This window comes from Hyperolius riggenbachi, chromosome 12, assembly GCF_040937935.1.
Source record: "Hyperolius riggenbachi isolate aHypRig1 chromosome 12, aHypRig1.pri, whole genome shotgun sequence".
Lineage (NCBI taxonomy): Eukaryota > Metazoa > Chordata > Amphibia > Anura > Hyperoliidae > Hyperolius > Hyperolius riggenbachi.
Genome location: NC_090657.1, coordinates 149,537,289 through 149,556,691, shown reverse-complemented (window position 1 = coordinate 149,556,691; position 19,403 = coordinate 149,537,289). Strand labels below are relative to the sequence as shown.

General features: G+C 42.3%; 1 protein-coding gene across 1 annotated transcript in view; it reads right to left on the bottom strand.

Annotated features, from left to right (window-relative positions):
* The window catches only part of UQCC1 (ubiquinol-cytochrome c reductase complex assembly factor 1), a 255,738-nt gene that overhangs the window by 169,071 nt on the left and 67,264 nt on the right, over positions 1-19,403 (bottom strand). Inside the window, exon 4 of the mRNA XM_068263909.1 lies at positions 14,221-14,328. Within this exon, the coding sequence (XP_068120010.1) occupies positions 14,221-14,328 (108 nt within the window). The remainder of the gene's footprint in view (positions 1-14,220; positions 14,329-19,403) is intronic.

Sequence of the window (19,403 nt, the reverse complement as noted above, 5' to 3'; positions counted from 1 at the left end):
CCACAAAACCACAAGGAACAGATGTCCTACACAGCGTATACACTGCATACTTCTTTAAGCCATGGTAGATCTTTTCTTAAGTAAACTATTTCTTTTTTATTTCTCAAAAACGTTGGTCCAGGCTTTCATTAAATGATGTGTGTCGAACTGTCTCATTTTCCTTTACCGAAATGAAAGTAGCCTAAAGCACAGGAATCAAATAGAATTACTTTCTTCTAATACCCAGGCAGAGGAGGAATGAATAAAAGGGATTTCAGACTCTATTGTTTCAGTCTAATATAGCGGTCCTCTTACAAAAACCTCTAAAAAGCATGGTGTCCCATAATATTACATTTTGGGGATAATGCACCAAAATGGCATTCTCACCATTTTGTACACTAGTCTGATATCGGCACTAGTCCTGTAATGTTAAAACAATTATTTTAACATTTAATTTTCAGGAATTTTTAAAATGTTTTAATAAAATGTGTCTCAATCTCACCTAATAAATACTTAATGGACGTCATGGGGTTTTGTGATGAGTTGAAGAAAAAGCAGCCGAGCTCACATGGAAGTCCAAACCTTGTTCACTCCCTGGCGGGTGAGTACATCAGGGGCCGCAAGTCCAACCCTTAGACCAAAGCAATCGATCTGCACACTAACAATGCTGACTCTGAGTTTTATCAATATTAAAGCATTACAGGGAGAAGCAACAACACTAACACGTTTCACACTTACCCAGATGGTAATTACCTAATAACTGACACATTATTAGAGTAGGAACAGGCAACCAATCAACGAGCACTTGTATTATCTCTGCCTCTCCCTTCAAACATTGCCAGCTAAAAAGGTGAATCTTTAATTTAACCCTTAGACTGCCGCAGATTTCTTTAGACGGTATGGAATTTTCCCCTCCATATGCCACAAACCTCTAAAGAAATGTATCTGCAAAAATGTACTTGCTGTTTCCATAGTTGTTTTCGAACGTTCCCATCCATATATAGACATCTAAAAGGTATATTCAGAAGTAGTTTTGACAAAGATACGCCTTTAGATGTCCACGACGAAATATGGCAAACATGCAGAAATGCCTTAAAGAGAACCAGAGGTGGGTTTGAAGAATATTATCTGCATACAGAGGCTGGATCTGCCTATACAGCCCAGCCTCTGTTGCTATCCCAAACCCCCCTAATGTCCCCCTGCACTCTGCAATCCCTCATAAATCACAGCCACACTGCTGACAAACAGCTTGTCAGAGCTGGCTGTGTTTATCTCTATAGTGTCAGTCTGCTGCTCTCCCCGCCTCCTGCAGAACTCCAGTCGCCGCCTGCATCCCTTCCCTCCCTGCTGATTGGAGGGATGGGACGGGGGCAGGGACCGGAGCTATGCAGGAGGCGGGGGAGCAGCTGAGACTGACACTACAGATGTAAACAGCCTCACAGCACGGCTGTGATTTATGAGGGATTGCAGAGTGCAGGGGGGCCTTAGTGGGGTTTGAGATAGCAACAGAGGCTGGGCTGTATAGGCAGATCCAGCCTCTGTATGCAGATAACATTCTTTAAACACACCTCGGGTTCTCTTTAAGACCAGACTTCCAGAACAGCTGGTTCTATCTGTCAACTGGCAGAATTCCAAATGAACAAAATTCAAATAAAGTTTTTTCACAAATCACAGTTTAGAGTTTGATGCTGCCTAGGCTGTAGAAAACGGACCCTGTGCTTTGCCATATTACACAGGGAGGTGTTCAAGTGGTTGCTAAGTGGTTGCTAGAAAAGCCCATACGATTGAAGTATCTCTGACGCTAGCCTTGTATATAAGGGACAATTAAAGCAAACCTTGTGGGCTGAGACAGAAAGCTTGTTATAGATGTGGGTGCTGGGTCCCCAGTTCAAATCCCAGCACAATCTGCACAGAGTGTTTATGTTCTCCCCGTGCTTGCGTGGGACTCCTCCGGGAAACTCAGTTTTTCTCCCACATCCCAAAAACATACAGATAATTTAATTGGGATCCCCCTACAAAAATATTGGCCCTAGACTACCATACATATTTAGCCTTCATGGAAGCGCACATCTAGCGTGAAACGGCCGTCAGGCAATTCGTTGCCCAGCACCCACTGCACCTCTTATACATGGTATGTGAATGAAACTCCATATGTGTATTGTCTTTTAACCGCAATAATGGAATCTATTCTTCTTTCCATTCATGTACAAGCTGCTCTTCATCTATATCAGAGCACGCAGGTTGCACCACAGAGTAAGAAGTGTGTGAATCCTGTCCGCACCACTACAGCTTCGGCTGTCCAGTGCTGTAGTGCCAACTATTCCTCTTCTTGTTTTGTATACATAGACATATGACTATGGTAGGGATTAGATCAGGCTTCCTCAACCAGGGTTCCTAGAGTACTCTGCAGGGGTTCCTTTGCATCTCCCATTATCGTGGGGAAAGTATAATAGAGCACATTAAAATAGGGGGTACTAAAAAAAAGCACTAAATTGGGGGTCAGAATAATATGACCACATGAATAAAAAGTACTAGAATAAGTAGACAGTATAATGAGTGGCAGTGTAATAGGGGGTAGTGGCAGTTTCTACATGCAAAATAACTGCAGAGGTTCCTCGAGATCCAAGAAATTACTTGCAGTGGTTCTTTGATATCCAAACGTTATTTGCAGGGTTTTTCCAGTATAAAAAGGTTGGGAAAGGCTGAATTAGATTGTGAGCCCCTCTGAGGGACTTTAAAGCAACAAGACAATATTCTCTGTACAGCGCTGTGAAAGAGGTCAGCTGGATCTTTCAACAAGACAATGACCCTAAACACTGCTCAAAATCCACTAAGGCATTCAATGCAGAGGAACAAGTTACAAGTACAACGTTCTGGAATAGCCAGCTCAGTCCCCAGACCTAAATATAATTTAATATCTGTGGTGTGAGTTAAAGAGACACTGAAGCGAAAAAAAAAATATGATATTATGATTTGTATGTGTAGCACAGCTAAGAAATAAAACATTAAGATCAGATACATCAGTGTAATTGTTTCCAGTACAGGAAGAGTTAAGAAACTACAGTTATCTCTATGCAAAAAAGCCATTAATCTCTACGACTTTCAAAGTCGTGGAGAGGGCTGTCTTCTGACTTTTATTATCTCAACTATAAGTGAACAGTTTTCTTTTTATCTGCCAAAGGAGAGGTCATTAGTTCACAGACTGCTCTGAAAGAATCATTTTGAATGCAGAGTGTTGTGTAATCTGCACATATTAGAGAATGATGCATTGTTAGAAAACACACTATATACCTGAAAATAAAAATATGAGAATATTTTCTTTGCTGCTAATCTTCTAGTAATTATTCATAGTACACAACCAATTCATTATATCATATTTTTTTTTTTCACTTCAGTGTCTCTTTAAAGAGAGCTGTCCATGCTCGGAAGCCATCAAACCTGAATGAACTAGAGATGTTTTGTAAAGAGGAATGGTCCAAAATACCTTCAACCAGACTCCAGACTCTCATTGGAACCTACAGGAAGCGTTTAGAGGCTGTAATTTCTGCAAAAGGAGGATCTACTAAATATTGATTTCATTTCTTTTTTGTGGTGCTCAAATTTATGCACCGGCCTAATTTTATTTAAACAATTATTGCACACTTTCTGTAAATCCAATAAAAATCATTTCACTTCTCAAATATCACTGTGTGTGTCTCCTATATGATATTTAACTGACATTTTTTTATCGTAACAATGAACGATTTATACAGGAAAATCATGACGATTAACAAGGTTGTCCAAACTTTTGCATCCCACTGTAAATCCTAAAAAATATTATATTTAAAGGGACTCTGTAACAAAAATGTCATTGTGTTTTCTACCATTCTACAGGTTCCTAAACCTATTATAATGTGCTCTGGCTTACTGCAGCACTTTATACTATCACCATCTCTGTAATAAATCAGCTTATCTTTCCCCTGTGAGACTTGTCATCCTGTGTCTGGAAGGCTGCCAACTCTTCAGAGTGATCTGCTATGCATGCCCCCTCTATGCACACTCCCCTGTGTGTGTGTGTGTTATTTACATTAGCCAGCTTTTCTCTGCTCTCTTATCTTTTACAAGCTGGATAAATCCTCTGTTCACATACTGATGAGTCACATACTGCAGAATTACAGACAACCATGTAGAGCTGTCTGCAAGAGTAAACAAACAATCAGCTTGTAATTCTTCAGTGAGATGGAGGGGGAAAGAAACAGACAAATGATCTCTTGAGATTCAAAAGGAAGGCTGTGTACAGCCTGATTGTGTATGGATGTATTTTCTGTGTGTGGACATACTGTACATCAACCTACTTCCTGTTTTGGTGGCCATTTTGTTTGTTTACAAACAAACTTTTTAAAACTGTTTTTGACTACTTTTAATGCGGCGGGGAGCGGCGAAATTGTGACAGAGGGTAATAGGAGATGTCCCCTAACACACTGGTATGTTTACTTTTGTGTAATTTTAACAATACAGATTCTCTTTAAATAAGGCCGTTGTTATATTGGAGTAGAGATGGCCAAAATGGTTCCCGGCGAACTTCCGTGGTTCGCGTTCGCGGAAAACCGCAAACTTTTCCAGAAGTTCGATTCTCCCCCATAGTGCATAATTAGGGTCAACTTTGACTTTCTACATCACAATCAGCAGGCACATTGTAGCCAATCAGGCTACACTCCCTTCTGGAGCCCCACAACCCCTTATAAAAGGCAGGCAGCGTCAGGCATTGGACTCACTCGTGTGCCTGCAGTAATTAGAGAAGGGAAAGCTGCTGCAGACTCTAATAGGGAAATCTTAGTTAGGCTGCATTTCCACTTGTGCGGTGCGGAATCGCCGGGAAATCACCGCAGACTAAATCGCATGCGGGTGCGATTTTGCATGCGTTTTTTCCCGCGATTTCGCATAGGGTAGTAGGTGGGCACTTTTAACCATGTCACTGCCTTTGTAAATTAACATTACCTCCTATGCGAAATCGCATGCGAAATCGCAGGGAAAAACGCATGCCAAAACCGCATGCGATTTCCCTATTAGATACATTGTATGCGATTCGCTTAGCGGTGTGCGGCGAGCGAATTCTGGCGGCTCTGCCATGCAGATTTTCCCCGCACACAAAAATGCTCCGCACAACGCACAAGTGGAAACAGGCCCATCCACTTGTATTGGCTGTGCGAATCCGCATGCGGACAACGCATGCGGATTCGCTATAGTGGAAATGAGCCCTTGTAGGCTTGTTAGCTTGCTCCTTGCTGATTTTTATTGCTAAAAATGCCCCCCTCAACAGCTCTTTTGAGAGCTAATCTTGTTGTTGTGATTTTTTTTTTTTGTGTGTGGCATTATATACAGCCCTGTCAGTCAGTCGCAGCTGGCCTTTGGCCCCTTGGTGGCAATTACTACTGTGCCAGGTGTAGATTTGTAATACCCATTACTGCATATAACTACCTGTTGTTCACAGTGCACCCACCTACCTACGTGAGCGTGCGTAGTGTCACTGTGCCTGTCCAGTACCTGTGTGTGTGACAGGTGCACATTTGTAATACCAGTCCTTGCATAATTGATCACAGTACCTGTGTGACCGCACGCTATGTAATATACCACTCCGAACATACCTGTTAACTGCACCTGTGTGACAGCTGCAGATTGTATTGTAATACCAGTCACTGCATACCTTTCACTGCATCTGTGACTGCACATTGTATTATACCTGGCAGTCAGTGCATACCTTTCACTTGATTGAATGGCAGACTTGCCTTCCATAACAGATTCTCGTTAAAGGATTTAAAATTGATTTGTCTCATACAGCAGGGCCTCGAAAGTCCTCCTGTATGGTTATTTTTTGTGACTACCTCGGGACTTGCATACCATGCCTGCTGCCTTCCTTGGATGTGTGGTGGTAGCCGTTTCTCAGGCTCCAACTCCGGACCGGAATCGAACCCTGACTCCCTGGCCATACGCTTTCTTTAACAATGGTAGAGAAAGAACCATTGACAGTATGAGCAGCGATGGACTACTCGGTGCGCTTGACCTGTGGCCAGAGCGGTCACAATTTGCCAGTCGACTTCTGTCTTGCCCTGCCTTAAGCGTCCTGTCAGAAAGGATCTTCAGCGCAGCTGGAGGCATCGTCACTGAGAAGAGAAGTCGCCTAAGTCACGAAAGTGTTCAGTACCTCACCTTTATCAAAATGAATGAGGCATGGATCCTGGAGGGCTACTGCCCTCCCGAAGACGAAGTCAGTCCCCCCACACACAGAATATCTGCCTGCACGCCGTGTGACTGCCTGCCCCAAGACTAAGTCGCTCCCAACACAGCATCTCTGCCTGCAAGACGCTTGACTGCCTTCTCCGCCACCACCAACAGGGTCCAGGACTCCAGGCGGATTCCTGAATTTTGAAGGCTGCTGCTAGCAGCGGCCGCTATACTAATTTTTCTGGTGCGTGTACATGCCGGCCTAATTTTTCTGGCTGCACTGCAGCTGCAACAACAACACAAAAGGCATGTACATGTGTCAATTCACCTTTGTGATCGTTACCTTGCCGCGGTGAAGGGGCTTGCGTATCACAATGAAGCAATGACCGCCAGCTATAAGAGTGTCTCGGGGGGGGGGGCACACCCAAGATAATAAGGTCGTAGCTTCATTGTGGACAGACCAAATTTGATCAGCTGGATAGTCACTGTTGTTCTATCATTGAGCTACCACAGCCCTGCGACAATATGGGCTTAAAAATCGCCACGGCCTGAACGCTCATCATGGTGCGCACCAGTCCAGCACGGCAGTCACTACACAAACAGCTGTTTGTAGTGCGTTACACAGTGAGTTTGGTCTGTCAGTGTGAAGCAGTACACTAATTACACTCCCTAATTGATGTATACACATGCAAGATGTTTTAAAACACTTTAGGCCTGCAATGTAGCATTCAATGTGATTTCTGCCCATAAAACGCTGCTTTGCGTCAAATCCAGACTTTTCCCTGGGACTTTTGGCCTCTATCCCTCTCATCCATGCAAAAACTCAGATGTAAGACCCCTTGAAACATCTTTTCCATCACTTTTCTGGCCAGCATAAGTGTTTCTAGTTTTCAAAGTTTGCCTCCCCACTGAAGTCTAATGCGGTTTGCGAAAGTTAACGCAAACCGAACTTTCGCGGAAGTTCGCGTACCAAAAATCGGGGCTTCGGGCCATCTCTATATTGGGAGTAAGCAATTATGTAGTTTGACGTGTGACAGGACAGAAATTAACTTAATAGATTCTTGAACTGCAATTCAAATTATGAAATGTATTTAATCTCGTGTGAAGTTTGTAAGGTCCAGTATGTTGGTAAAACTATTAGGACCTTGAAAGAGAACGTTAGGAGCATCTTAAGAACATAGAAAATAAGGATACTGTTATTATTAGACATTTCAATGATCATGGAGGTAATCTCAATTGTTTTTCATGTAATGGCTATTGCACAGGTAGTTACTCCTGTTAGAGGCGGAGATAGATTCAAATATTAGCATATCTGATCTATAAACTCTGCACCAAAGTTCGTCAGGGGACCGACAATGAATGGGATATCATGTCTATGAATACCCAATCATCCAAGTATTCTCATTGCTTTTACTCCATTTGGATGTATTTATAACCATGTGCATACATGAAGCATGTTTACACCTATGGGGATACAAAGTGCTTGCTGTACAGGTGTATATTTATTTTAACTCAAAAGAACAAGAGAAGAGAGACTTCCTCGCACTCCAACGAAGAGACTGGTACATATGCAGTGCAAAACGCCTTACAAATATTGTGCCTCCACAAACAAAATTAAAGCTTGTTGCAGACCTTAATAGAAGATGGCGTGGGCACCAATATATTCCAAACAGCATTGATTGCACATAAGTGTAAAAACAAGCAGCAATGTCACAAGGTAGAAAACCATTGTACGTCACCCTCCGGATGTCACCACACACACAGAACCTGGTCCCCAACAATTGTTTCGCACCGGACCGGTGCTTGATCACGGGAAGCCTGTCGCTATGGTGTTGCAAGAAGTCACGTACAGCGCCGCAGCGGGGGGCGGAAACAAATAGCGGTAGAACCACACGCACCTCCGTATGTCTGGCCAATGATCTGCCGGCTCCTAAGGTTGGCCGCGGGTGCGTCACGCGAGTGCGCACTTCCGCTTCCGCTCTTTCTGTCACGCACATCCCGGCCGCCAAGGACGTCGCACTCTGCGAACATCAGCGTTTCCATGGATACGGGTAACATACCCGATAGTCTGGCCGATGACGTCACCCCCCAATACAGAGGAACGACCGTCACCAGCCAGCCCCAGCGTGGAGAAATTGGAGCACTTACTCACATCGGCCAGGCAATCAGGCGCCTGTAACTACAGCTCATAATCAAAGCTTATTTTTGGAAATACCTCCCTCCATAAAAAAAGTACAATTATTACCACCAAATATTAAGAAAGACTAGAAAATACAAAAAAATTCTAAAATCCCATTTCTGTTCCAGAAAAAGTGATCCCCAGAGAGACATTGTGACTTACATAATGCTTTGCATATAATAACAATGTACTGTACATATAGTAGCAACACGACCCAAGTAGAAAGATTATAGTAGTAGCCACTTACATTGGACTTAATAAAAAAGGGCCTAGTGATAATTATCAAAACAGATCATTATAATGTTTACCTTTCTAGAAAAACATTCAATTCATTTTTGTCATTGAAGCCAAGGGGCCCCATTGCCTCTGTCTTGGAGATCCAATAGGACTCCTTCTGAGACAGAAGTCGATCGCGGTCTCCCCCTCTCCTTGGGGTTACGACAGCCAATAATCCAACCATTTTTAGGTGTGAAGGATCACTTTCATGTTTCTCAGCAAAATGCTGTACTAGTCTGGGTACACCCCCTCTTCCCTTGCAAATGAATCTTACATGTACCACAAGTCTCTCTCTCTCATTGGACGAGTTGTCTTTCCAATGTAGAAGAAGGAACAAGGGCACAGGAGAACATACACCAGAAACTCGGTTCTACAAGTGATAAAATCCCTAATTCGGAATTGGACAGAACCTAATCTAACTTCTCTAGTTTTAACTATATGTGGACATGTAGGACAATGTCCACAATGGAAGGTACCTGATACTTTCTTTACACCTAACCAACCCATACCAACAGAGGGTAGGTATTCACTTTTGGTTAGCATAGAGCCCAATGTTTGGCCTCTTCTGAATGCTACGGTGGGTGCTTGTGTTACTCTAGGGTCAAGACTTTTATCCTGCTCCAAGATCTGCGAGTTATGTTTGATAATATTTTGTAATTTATCGGACATCGGGGTATAATCAAAAACCATAAAGTTATTTTTTACTTGTTTTTCTGTCGGTTTCAATAGTTCGATTCGATCAACGTTTTTAACTTTCTCTAGGGCCTGATCTAAATTGCTCTTCTCATACCCCCTGGCCTGAAAGCGGTTGTACATCTCCATAGCCTGTATCTCAAAATCTTCGTTCCTGCAATTATTTTTCCGCAACCTAAGAAATTGGCTATATGGAATCGCAGATTTTACATGTGGTGGGTGGTAACTGCCTGTATGTAGGACCGAGTTTTTGGCCGTGCTCTTCCTGTAGCCCCTGGTGACCAAAGCTCCATCCACCACCTCGATCGACAGATCAAGGAAGGGGACCTGTGTGCCCCCCCATTCTCCTGTGAACGACATGTTCATTTCGTTCCTATTTAAATACTCGAGGAATTGGTTGAAGTGTTCCGTGGTGGATCCCCATATGACCAACACATCGTCCACATACCTATGCCATGCCCCCATATAGGACCTATAGGGATTTTCTTCCCCATAGATGTACTTGGTCTTCCATTGGGCCAAAAACACATTAGCGAACGTTGGTGCGACGGATGTCCCCATCGCCGTTCCTGCGATTTGTTTGTACCAAACACTGCCAAAACGGAATGCGTTGTGGGAGAGTACAAAATCCAGGCATTGCCCTAAAAATTTGGCGCTACCCAATCATCCAACTATTCTCATTGCTTTTACTCCATTTGGATGTATTTATAACCATGTGCATACATGAAGCGTGTTTACACCTATGGGGATACAAAGTGCTTGCTGTACAGGTGTATATTTATAATATGCATAGGCATTGCATGTAGGGATGGTCATTGAGATGCAAATAACTGAGTTGAGACAGGATTACGCAACTTTCATATGCAAATTTATGCAGCTTGAAAATGGACAAATCAAATTTTACCTCAGCAGGATCTGATTGGTTCATTTTCACGCTGAATAAATCTGCATCCAAAATTTGCAGAATGCTGCATAAACTCAAAATTTTTTGCATCCCTAATTGTTTAGACCTATAGTCATGTGTTTTACATGCTGTGCATGTATATATTTATTGGACCTTTGCATCATAGGTTTTGGTATAAATTTGCATTATACACACGCATCCATATGGGGGAGCAGTCCATTACACAAGTTGTTGATTTTCGAAGAAAGATATACCATTTTGCTGGTAATATTTGGGGAGTGGAAGAGGATGATACAAGTGCTTATTGATTGGTTACCTGTTACTATTTAAATGAGGTGTCAGCTCTTGGCCAATTACCCTTCGACTACAAGCAAGCACTGAAATGTGTTTGTGCGTGTTGCTTCTATATGTCATTTTATCATTTTAATAAATCTCTGAGTCAGCATTGTTGGTGTGTGGATCGATTTCTTTGGTCTATGAGGTTTTGTGAGGTCATGCTCTGCTTGGGTTTTTCTTTAGGGATGGTCAACCCTGTATCAACGCAGAATTATTTGCAGCTCATTGACCATCCCCATTTGCCTAAAATATTTTTTTCAGATCAACTTTGACATTAAACTACTTTACTGGTATAATATTTAAGCAATTAGATGATCAAACTGGTTGTATGAATATTTAGCAGCCAAGTAGACGACCTGTGGCTACACAGACACAAGCTTCGGCACTGAATACACAGCCTGTCATAATTGGGCATGCAAACTCTGAACAACGTTGCCAATATTTTTCCAGGCATCAGTATTGTATGTTTGAGTACTTCGCTCCTGTAAGTGTTTATCATGTATTATTTTGTGCTGCACTGAAATAATTGGTAATAGCTGGGGTCTGGAGTGGGTTTGGAGGCTGTTCAAACATCAGGTCAACACCCAATTTGCAGTCCAGCAAGTAGTGATGCTAGACTTTCTCCCAGCATTACTTGTTTTGTTAGATTATCCAGATCCTGCCTCTCTTGGACTCAACGAAGAAGGAAGTGGTATGCGTGATCTCATAGACTCATTTCTCAATGATTCTGCATTCAAATTATTTACACATTTACTTTAACATATAAAGAGCATTTCAAAGTGAAGGGTAGGTTCTTTGTTCAGAGCTTTCCAAGGCGGATTAAAACAAAAAAATGAGATACTTACCTAAGAAGAGGGAAGCCTCTGGATAATTTATGGATCCCTATAAATGGAGCCACCTGGTATATAGGTGGAGGTGGTAGTGGCAGGGAGACCAGGGTAATAAATATGGAAGGCTAAGGTGCATAATGGGATAGGGGAAGCAAGGGGGGGCCAAAGGTAGCAGCCAGCTACAACCTTTGGCATCTCAGTCCGCCCCCCCCCCCCCTCGAAAATTACTACGCAAGTACGGCCGCGGCTGCGCAGTGAGGCGGAACTGTTACTGCTAATGCACAAGCGGCTCTGTGCCAAAAGATGAGCACACCCCTGATGTTAAAAAGGAGGTGTCAGCCACACTGTCTCAGAAAAAAACCCACATATATAAGTAGATAAATACTTGCTCTACTTACATAACATATGTATTGCACTACCCACATTTTGATTTTAGTGATTTTTCTACAGTAAAAAAAAAAAAAAAAAAAGAAAAAAAAAAAGAGAAAATCCTTCTTAGCATTTCTCATTTTAATTGTGGCTATTTTGAAGCCAATCCTGATGTCATTTCCTTGCTTACTCTCCTCTGCCTGATTGTCTATACATTGCCCTCACTTCACTATAGAAAGCTTTGTCTCAGCATGAGAAATATTGGCCAATCACAGAGGAACAGAGGTGTGGGAGGGCAAAACAGGAGGGAAAGAGGCTTCAGCCAATCAGGCTGCATTAGTTAAATCTGAGGGGAAAAGCGAGAAGCAAAAAAGGACAACCCAGCATGCCCTGCAACTTCCTTTTTGTGTACCAAATTTTGTGTGTACCAAATAAGAGGAGTCAGGAAAACTGGGGAATTCATAAATCAATCATTTATAGGACCAAAAGTCCGAAACAGGCTGTCTACATGTGGGTTTGATGTGGCTGTGTAAAATTAAAAGCTATAGGCTTTGTCACAGGAGCCCTAGTGGTCTGACCGCACTTAGCCTTCTAAACGGTGCCAGCGCACAGATCGTGCGAACTCTGGTCGCAGTCAATGCGTGGGAACCGTTAAGAATTAGCCGCAGACAACCCAGAAGGGAGCCTGTGAGACACGGGTAATTACAACGTACACACGATTCCACGGTATCTGCCACCACCACTGGTATGGGCCAGTGGACCCGATTTACTGACTGACTAGTCCTGCGAATAAAACGGTTAAACACACGGTATTCTGTCTAGCCAACAACAAACAAACAGTAGTAGCGTATCTTCAGAGACCCGGGATCAGTTCTGTGTGTGCTGATAAGCAGGGTAGCGGACAGTGAATGACTTGGAGAAAGTCGTTTATTCACGCAATATAAATAATTAATATATACAGACAATTATTAAAATCAACAATTATTAAAACAGTAATAGCCAGTATAAAAAAATAAAAGAAGGGAGAAAAATACTTAGTTCCTGGGAAGATGTCCTTTTTGTGGGAAAAATCAGAGTTCTGGGTTTCAATCAAAGTTCAGAGTTCAGACCAGGTGGATGCCAGCATATCCTCAAGCTGGCACCGATGAGTTCAAGATGTTTTCAGGGTGGAGGACACTGAGTTTGGGTCATCTGCCATTCTTATGCCCCTGATTCAGTAGGAGGGAGTGAGGGCGGGGAGCCACACACCCCCTTAGAAGATGAGATGAGCCCTCCCCTTGTCCTGGGAACCAGAAATCATACCTTAACCATTTATGGGCTCTATCTCACAGAACCGTACAGGTCAGGGCAGATTTACTAATATTTTCAGGTCTGCCTCGATGTACCCAGCAGCCTGATACCAAACATGAGGGGTGGGACCCTTGTGGTATCAGCAGGGCACTTTCAAACTGCCTAACTGGCAGTCTTTCCCTCAGAATGGTCTGAAATTTCTTCAGAACCAGCGCCAGATAGGGCCAAGCATGCTCTGTTAGTTTGGAGGGTCTGCCAGCCTGGCAACACAGAAAATATGACACATATAGCCGTTTATGGAATATGATCTACATTTGGGATTGATAGCAGGTCATTCCTAGGTGAGGTTCTTTTGAAGCTGGCAACAGCAAGCCACATGTCAGCTCCCCTGCTGGGGGAAGGAGCCGGGGTGTCTGAGTTTTCCCACTCTAGATTGCTTCTGTCATGGTGCTTGCCACCTCTACCTGATGGATGGGCCATCAGCACAGCTTGAAGCCAGGGACTCTTCTGGGCCCAGGCTCATTAGCATATCAAAAGAGCCATCCTGCAGTTAGGCTGATGCTATCTCTCTGCTGGGAAAAAGACTTCAGCTGCCCCTACACACTCAACCCAGATTGTATCGATTTGAAGCGCAATCGATGCAGAGAATCGAGTGCGATCGCTTTTCTTCACAGGCGGTTACAGGACGCGCCTGCGGCCCCGCAACCATCCGTGACAGGCTTGCTATACACCCAACGGTTCTGGATGTGAGCTTTGGTTACAGGGGCGAAAAGAGATAATTTGCATATTCAGTAGTGGTGCATTGTGGGTAACCACAAATGTTCACTTTTAGCTGAATTATTGCAAATTTCCTTCTGTTTTAAGAAGGCAAATCACTCCAAGCACTGCTTTTTAGTAGGAGGGCTTTTCGTCTCTTTTACTCTGTTCAACAAGAAAAGTAATAGTGATTTTAACGTTTAGATTGCCTGGTTAGCATCCTTTTACTGGTTTACCAGATAAAAATAAAGATCTGATTTTTTTATTAAATGACCGACAGTTACACTTTAAAGGAGGGTCCAGAGGTATTTATTTAGCATTTACTATAAAAAAAATTTCAAGCCCCGAGTTCTCTTTATGGATTTTAAAAACAACAATATATTAATGAACTGATAAAATGATCTCACCCATTTGCTATATTTCAGTGGTCCAGTGAATCCCATTGCCTCAATGATCTTTGTGAACGTACCCACTTCTTCCTCTGATGGCCGAAGTTCATCTTTTGTTGCATTGCTCTAAAAACGGGAAAAAAATTAATTCAAAACAAAAACGTGCACAAACCATCCCAAGAACTACCATAACAAAGTATGACACCATGGTATTAAATAGGTCTTCCAATTAAAAAACAATGATTAAAGAGACACTGAAGCGAAAAAAAAAATGATGATATGATTTGTATGTGTAGTACAGCTAAGAAATAAAACATTAAGATCAGATACATCAGTGTAATTGTTTCCAGTACAGGAAGAGTTGAGAAACTCCAGTTGTTATTTCTATGCAAACAAGCCATTAAGCTCTCCGACTAAGTTAGTCGTGGAGAGGGCCGTTATCTGACTTTTATTATCTCAACTGTAAGTAAACTGTTTACGTTTCCTCTGCTAGAGGAGAGGTTATTACTTCACAGACTGCTCTGAAAGACTCATTTTGAATGCTGAGTGTTGTGTAATCTGCACATATTATAGAATGATGCAATGTTAGAAAAAAACACTATATACCTGAAAATAAAAGTATGAGAATATTTTCTTTGCTGCTAATCTTCTAGTAATTATTCATAGTACACAACCAATTCACTATATCATATTTTTTTTTTCGCTTCAGCGTCTCTTTAAGTCCAAACTCAGTTCCAAAAAAGTACAAGAAAACATGTCTGCTCATCTCAAAGAAATGGATAGCTTCTTATCTTTGGGAAAATAAGAGCTAAACAGTACAATTTTGGTTATTCGGCACCTATGGGGATTGGTATTTGCCAGATAAAGGTTTTTGCTTGCTTTGGATTAAAAATAGGCCCAAATACTGTACTATACCTCCTACTATGCCATCACCATAAAAGTATCAATTTTGAAATATGATAATTAAAAACAAATTAAGAAATTAAGACAAATCCAAACCTAAAGAGACTCTGAAGCCAGATTAAAAATGGCTTTTTACCTTATATTCATCTGAGGCATGTTTGCCCCTGCTAAAACGCTGCTATCCTGTGGCAGAACGAGGGGTCTTTACCCCCTAAATCCCCCCCCCCCTGCAAAATCCACGACTTTCTTGGTCGTGGATTTTGTTGCTCATGGAGGCAGAGTTTTCGGCTGTAGCTTTGCCTCCATGCGCGTCCATCAGTCGGCGGATCTCTGCCTCTTCCCACCCCTCTCAGTGAAGGAAGACTGAGAGGGGCGGGGGAGAGGCGGAGATCCGCGCTGATAGACGCGTGTAGAGGCAGAGCTGCTGCTGAAAGCTCTGCCTCTACAGGAAGCACTACCCGGGCACCGCGGAGGGTATTTGGAGGGTAAAGACCCCTCGTTCTGCCGCGGGATAGCGGCGTTTTAACAGGGGCAAACATGCCTCAGATGAATAGAAGGCAAAAAGCCATTTTTACTCTGGCTTCGGAGTCTCTTTAACAAAGCCATTTTATTACTGTATACGGTAATAAATGTCATGATAAATTATGCATTTATGAATAAATACATACATTATAATGCACTGTAAATATAGCTTTGTGAAACCTGCAAGGCTAGTATTTTTCTTTTCTGGCGGCTTAAAGAGACACCGTAACCAAGAATTGAACTTCATCCCAATCAGTAGCTGATACCTCTTTTCCCATGAGAAATATTTTCCTTTTCACAAACGGATCAACAGGGGGCTCTGTATGGCTGATATTGTGGGGAAACCCCTCTCACAGTGGGAGGTCAGGACAATGGTTCTGGCATCACACTGTAGGAGTCTTGTTGCATTCTGGGAAATAACAGCTGTTTCCAACTGTCAAAAAAGCAAGCAGCCTCTCCTTCCACTGACATCACCTGCCAGCAGTAAAAATGTCACCATGTGATAAATGTCAGAATGTAAATCAGGGAGAGGAAAGCTTTTACAATGGGCAAACACTGACTAAATCATTTATACATAATTATTGTAAAAATGAAGCTCTTTTTTATTACATGATTTTCACTGGAGTTCCTTTTTAAGCGTTTTGGTCAACTGAGTTCTGGATGAAAGTCTATCGCGTTAGGCTAAACCAACCAGTTTCCCAGCCCCAGAATGTTCTACCCCTACTAGCCTCCCCTAATGTATATTTATACATTGCACTTAAACCAGAACCATCTTTTTGGACAAAATTCACTATGGAGGTACTATAGTTGCTGATTGAGATACTATTTTTCTCAGCTCTGAGTAGCTTACTACCTTCGCATAGTTTTCTACCCATGTATGATTCTCCTTTTTGTTTTTTCCACAATAGTTTTATTGAGCAAAATACAATTTATTTTTTACAAACCATGCAAATTTGCCAGTCATTTAAGTTACAAAAAACATCAAATACATGACACGCATAAGCTTCAAGGAACGTAAGGAAAAGGCATAACTCAGACTACATTTGGGTATAAATGGATGGGGCAACGAGCCCTAGAAAAAGTTAGGCAGGTGAAAATTGAACATACCAGGTGGACCAGACTGTCAAACTGCTTCTCCTGATTGAGTAGGGAGAAGGTCATTTTTTTCCATTCTATAGAACTCATATGCAGCTCATTTTTATAACTGGGATAGAACTTTACCCAGTCCTAAATCTGGATAGTGTATTGGTTAAGGGCTCTGCCTTTGACATGGGAGACTAGGGTTCGAATCCCAGCTAGGGTCAGTACCTGATCAGTAAGAATCCTAGGGCAAGACTTGTTGACACTGCAAGGTGGCCCCTTGAGCGCACCCTTAGTGACTGCAGCTCTTGAGCGCTTTGAGTCCAACAGGAGAAAAGCGCTATACAAATGTTAGGATTATTAAGTAAACCTGGACCACATGGTTTTAAATTTTTTTTTTAGTTGTTCTTTCAATGCGATACGAGCTCTTAATAAAATATTTCGTTATTTACATGACCTACGGTGTCATAGACTTCAAATACTTGCCTATAAGGAAATAACTTTTTCTGGTTTGCTTTGGGCAGGTGGATTTGTGACAATGGCCTTGATTCACTAAGAGAAATAACACGCCTTATCAAAGTTAACACGCCTTATCAAATTTAACAAGCCTAATCAAAGTTAACATGCTTTATCAGAGTAGCATAGCAAACTTAAGACTGCTAATTGGCATTGACGAGAGCTCCACTCGTCCTGCCCTGAGCCCCTGCGGGTATGTAGCGCTCGCTAGGCTACTCATAAGTTTGCTGTGCTACTCTGATAAGGCGTGTTAACTTTGATAAGCTTTCTAGTTGTCTTAGTGAATCAAGCCCTATGAGGGATAATAAGCCTAGCAAAGGGAGTTGGGCTTGGATGACCTCATTCAGCACTGCAGACAGGCCTGTGGAGGAGGTGAGGCTACAAACTGTTATATACACTCCTGCCTAGCACTTAGCATCTACAGGACCATTTTAAGTAATGGTTTGCTTTAAGCACTGAAAACTGTCACAATTACTATATGTTTGTTTTCTTTTTACACCTCTTGAACCAACCTGCAATTTTGGTTTACTGACCCTTAAACCCAGGCCACAATTATTTTGTAATAATGCAGAAAACAGAGAGAGAATTTCCAATTTAGCATTTTTCTCCGTCACCTGCGGTGACCAAACTTGAGTCTGGCCTGGAGATGGCCACAAACGCACCACTGCCTGTTTATTTTACGCACTTTGGTTTAAGATGTTGAGACCTCTTTACTGCGGCCATAAAGATCAGGAGTGAAACACTTGGTTCAACAGCGTTTTATATATATAGTTACAGGAGACAAGCAGAAAATAAACATCTGACATTGGCATGGGCCCCGACAACCACTAGGTTTTATTACATACGTCTGTGGCTTCAGTAAAATAAAGCTATAAAGCTCTTTTAGGAAGGTTTCAGCTACTCAGAAGTCTGAGAATGCCACAACCTATCAGAAATACCACTTATTTTTCCAATGGAAAGTGAATCATAGGTTTTATCAGTTTAATATATTAAGGCCCGTTCACAATGGGTGGCATCCCGACACACTGGGTGCTGCAGTACATCACTGTAAAATGCGTGCGTTAACAGTAACTGTGAAGCATACTTTTCAATAACTGTATGCTTCACTCTATGCGAGTGCATGAGGTGCGGTGAGACCTTTCTGTACCTGCTTTTACAGGGAACAGCCACTTTAAGCATAGCCTTAAGGTGCCCATACATGGTACAATTTTTCATTTTTTTCGATTAGGTAATTTAGTTCGATTATTCCGTTAGAACGAATATAAAGATTTTTCCAGCATGTCCGACCAGATTTTTCTCGAAAAAAACGGGATAATCGTTCGAATTTCTTGATCTAAAAAAAAAAAATATTTTCAACTTTCATTTGATTCGATCATTTAGATCGAATAAACAGGAAAAACTTTTTTATTGCATCGTGTATGGGCACCATAAGTGTCTTAAAAATTCTGTCACGCCTATAATTTACAGTAAAAACTGGCTTCTGACAAACCAGTAATTACCACTTCAGCAAACAATGGGGATAAATAAGAGACAATTTACAACCAGCGAAGAAAAAAGGAAACGCTGTTAAACATTTTTTTTTTTAAACTGGGATCAGCAAATCTGTAGCTATAAAACGTAAAATGGTGGAGGTGCTCAAAAGATATAAAACAATACAAAAAGCGGAGGTCTGGAAAGCTTAAAGGGAGTCTGAAGCGAAATAAGAAAAAAAAAAAACAGATACTCACCTAAGAAGAGGGAAGGCTCTGGGTCCTATAGAGCCTTCCTGCTCCTCTCACGATCCCTTCATTCCAGCCCTGGCTCCTCCGTTCATATTCCCAGCTGCGCCATGGTTCGGTAGCACAAGAGCTCCCAAAGATGAGTGGCTCCGTACTGCACATGCAAAGGAGAGCGTGCGCACGCTTGCGCAGTATGGAGCACTCGGGCTCTCGAAGACTTCTGAAGCCTCCCGCAGTGGCAGAGAGCAGTTTCTGCCCCATCGATCAGAGACTGCTAATGGGGGAGCCCAGCTGGAACGCGGGCCATGAGAGGAACGGGAAGGCTCTATAGGATCCAGAGCCTTCACTCTCAGACAAGTATCTGGATTATTTCACTTCAGACTCACTTTAAAAAGTCCTCAAAAGTCAAAATGTAGTAGACTTGAGCGCCTCAAGTCTACTACTCATTGAGGTGCTAAAGTC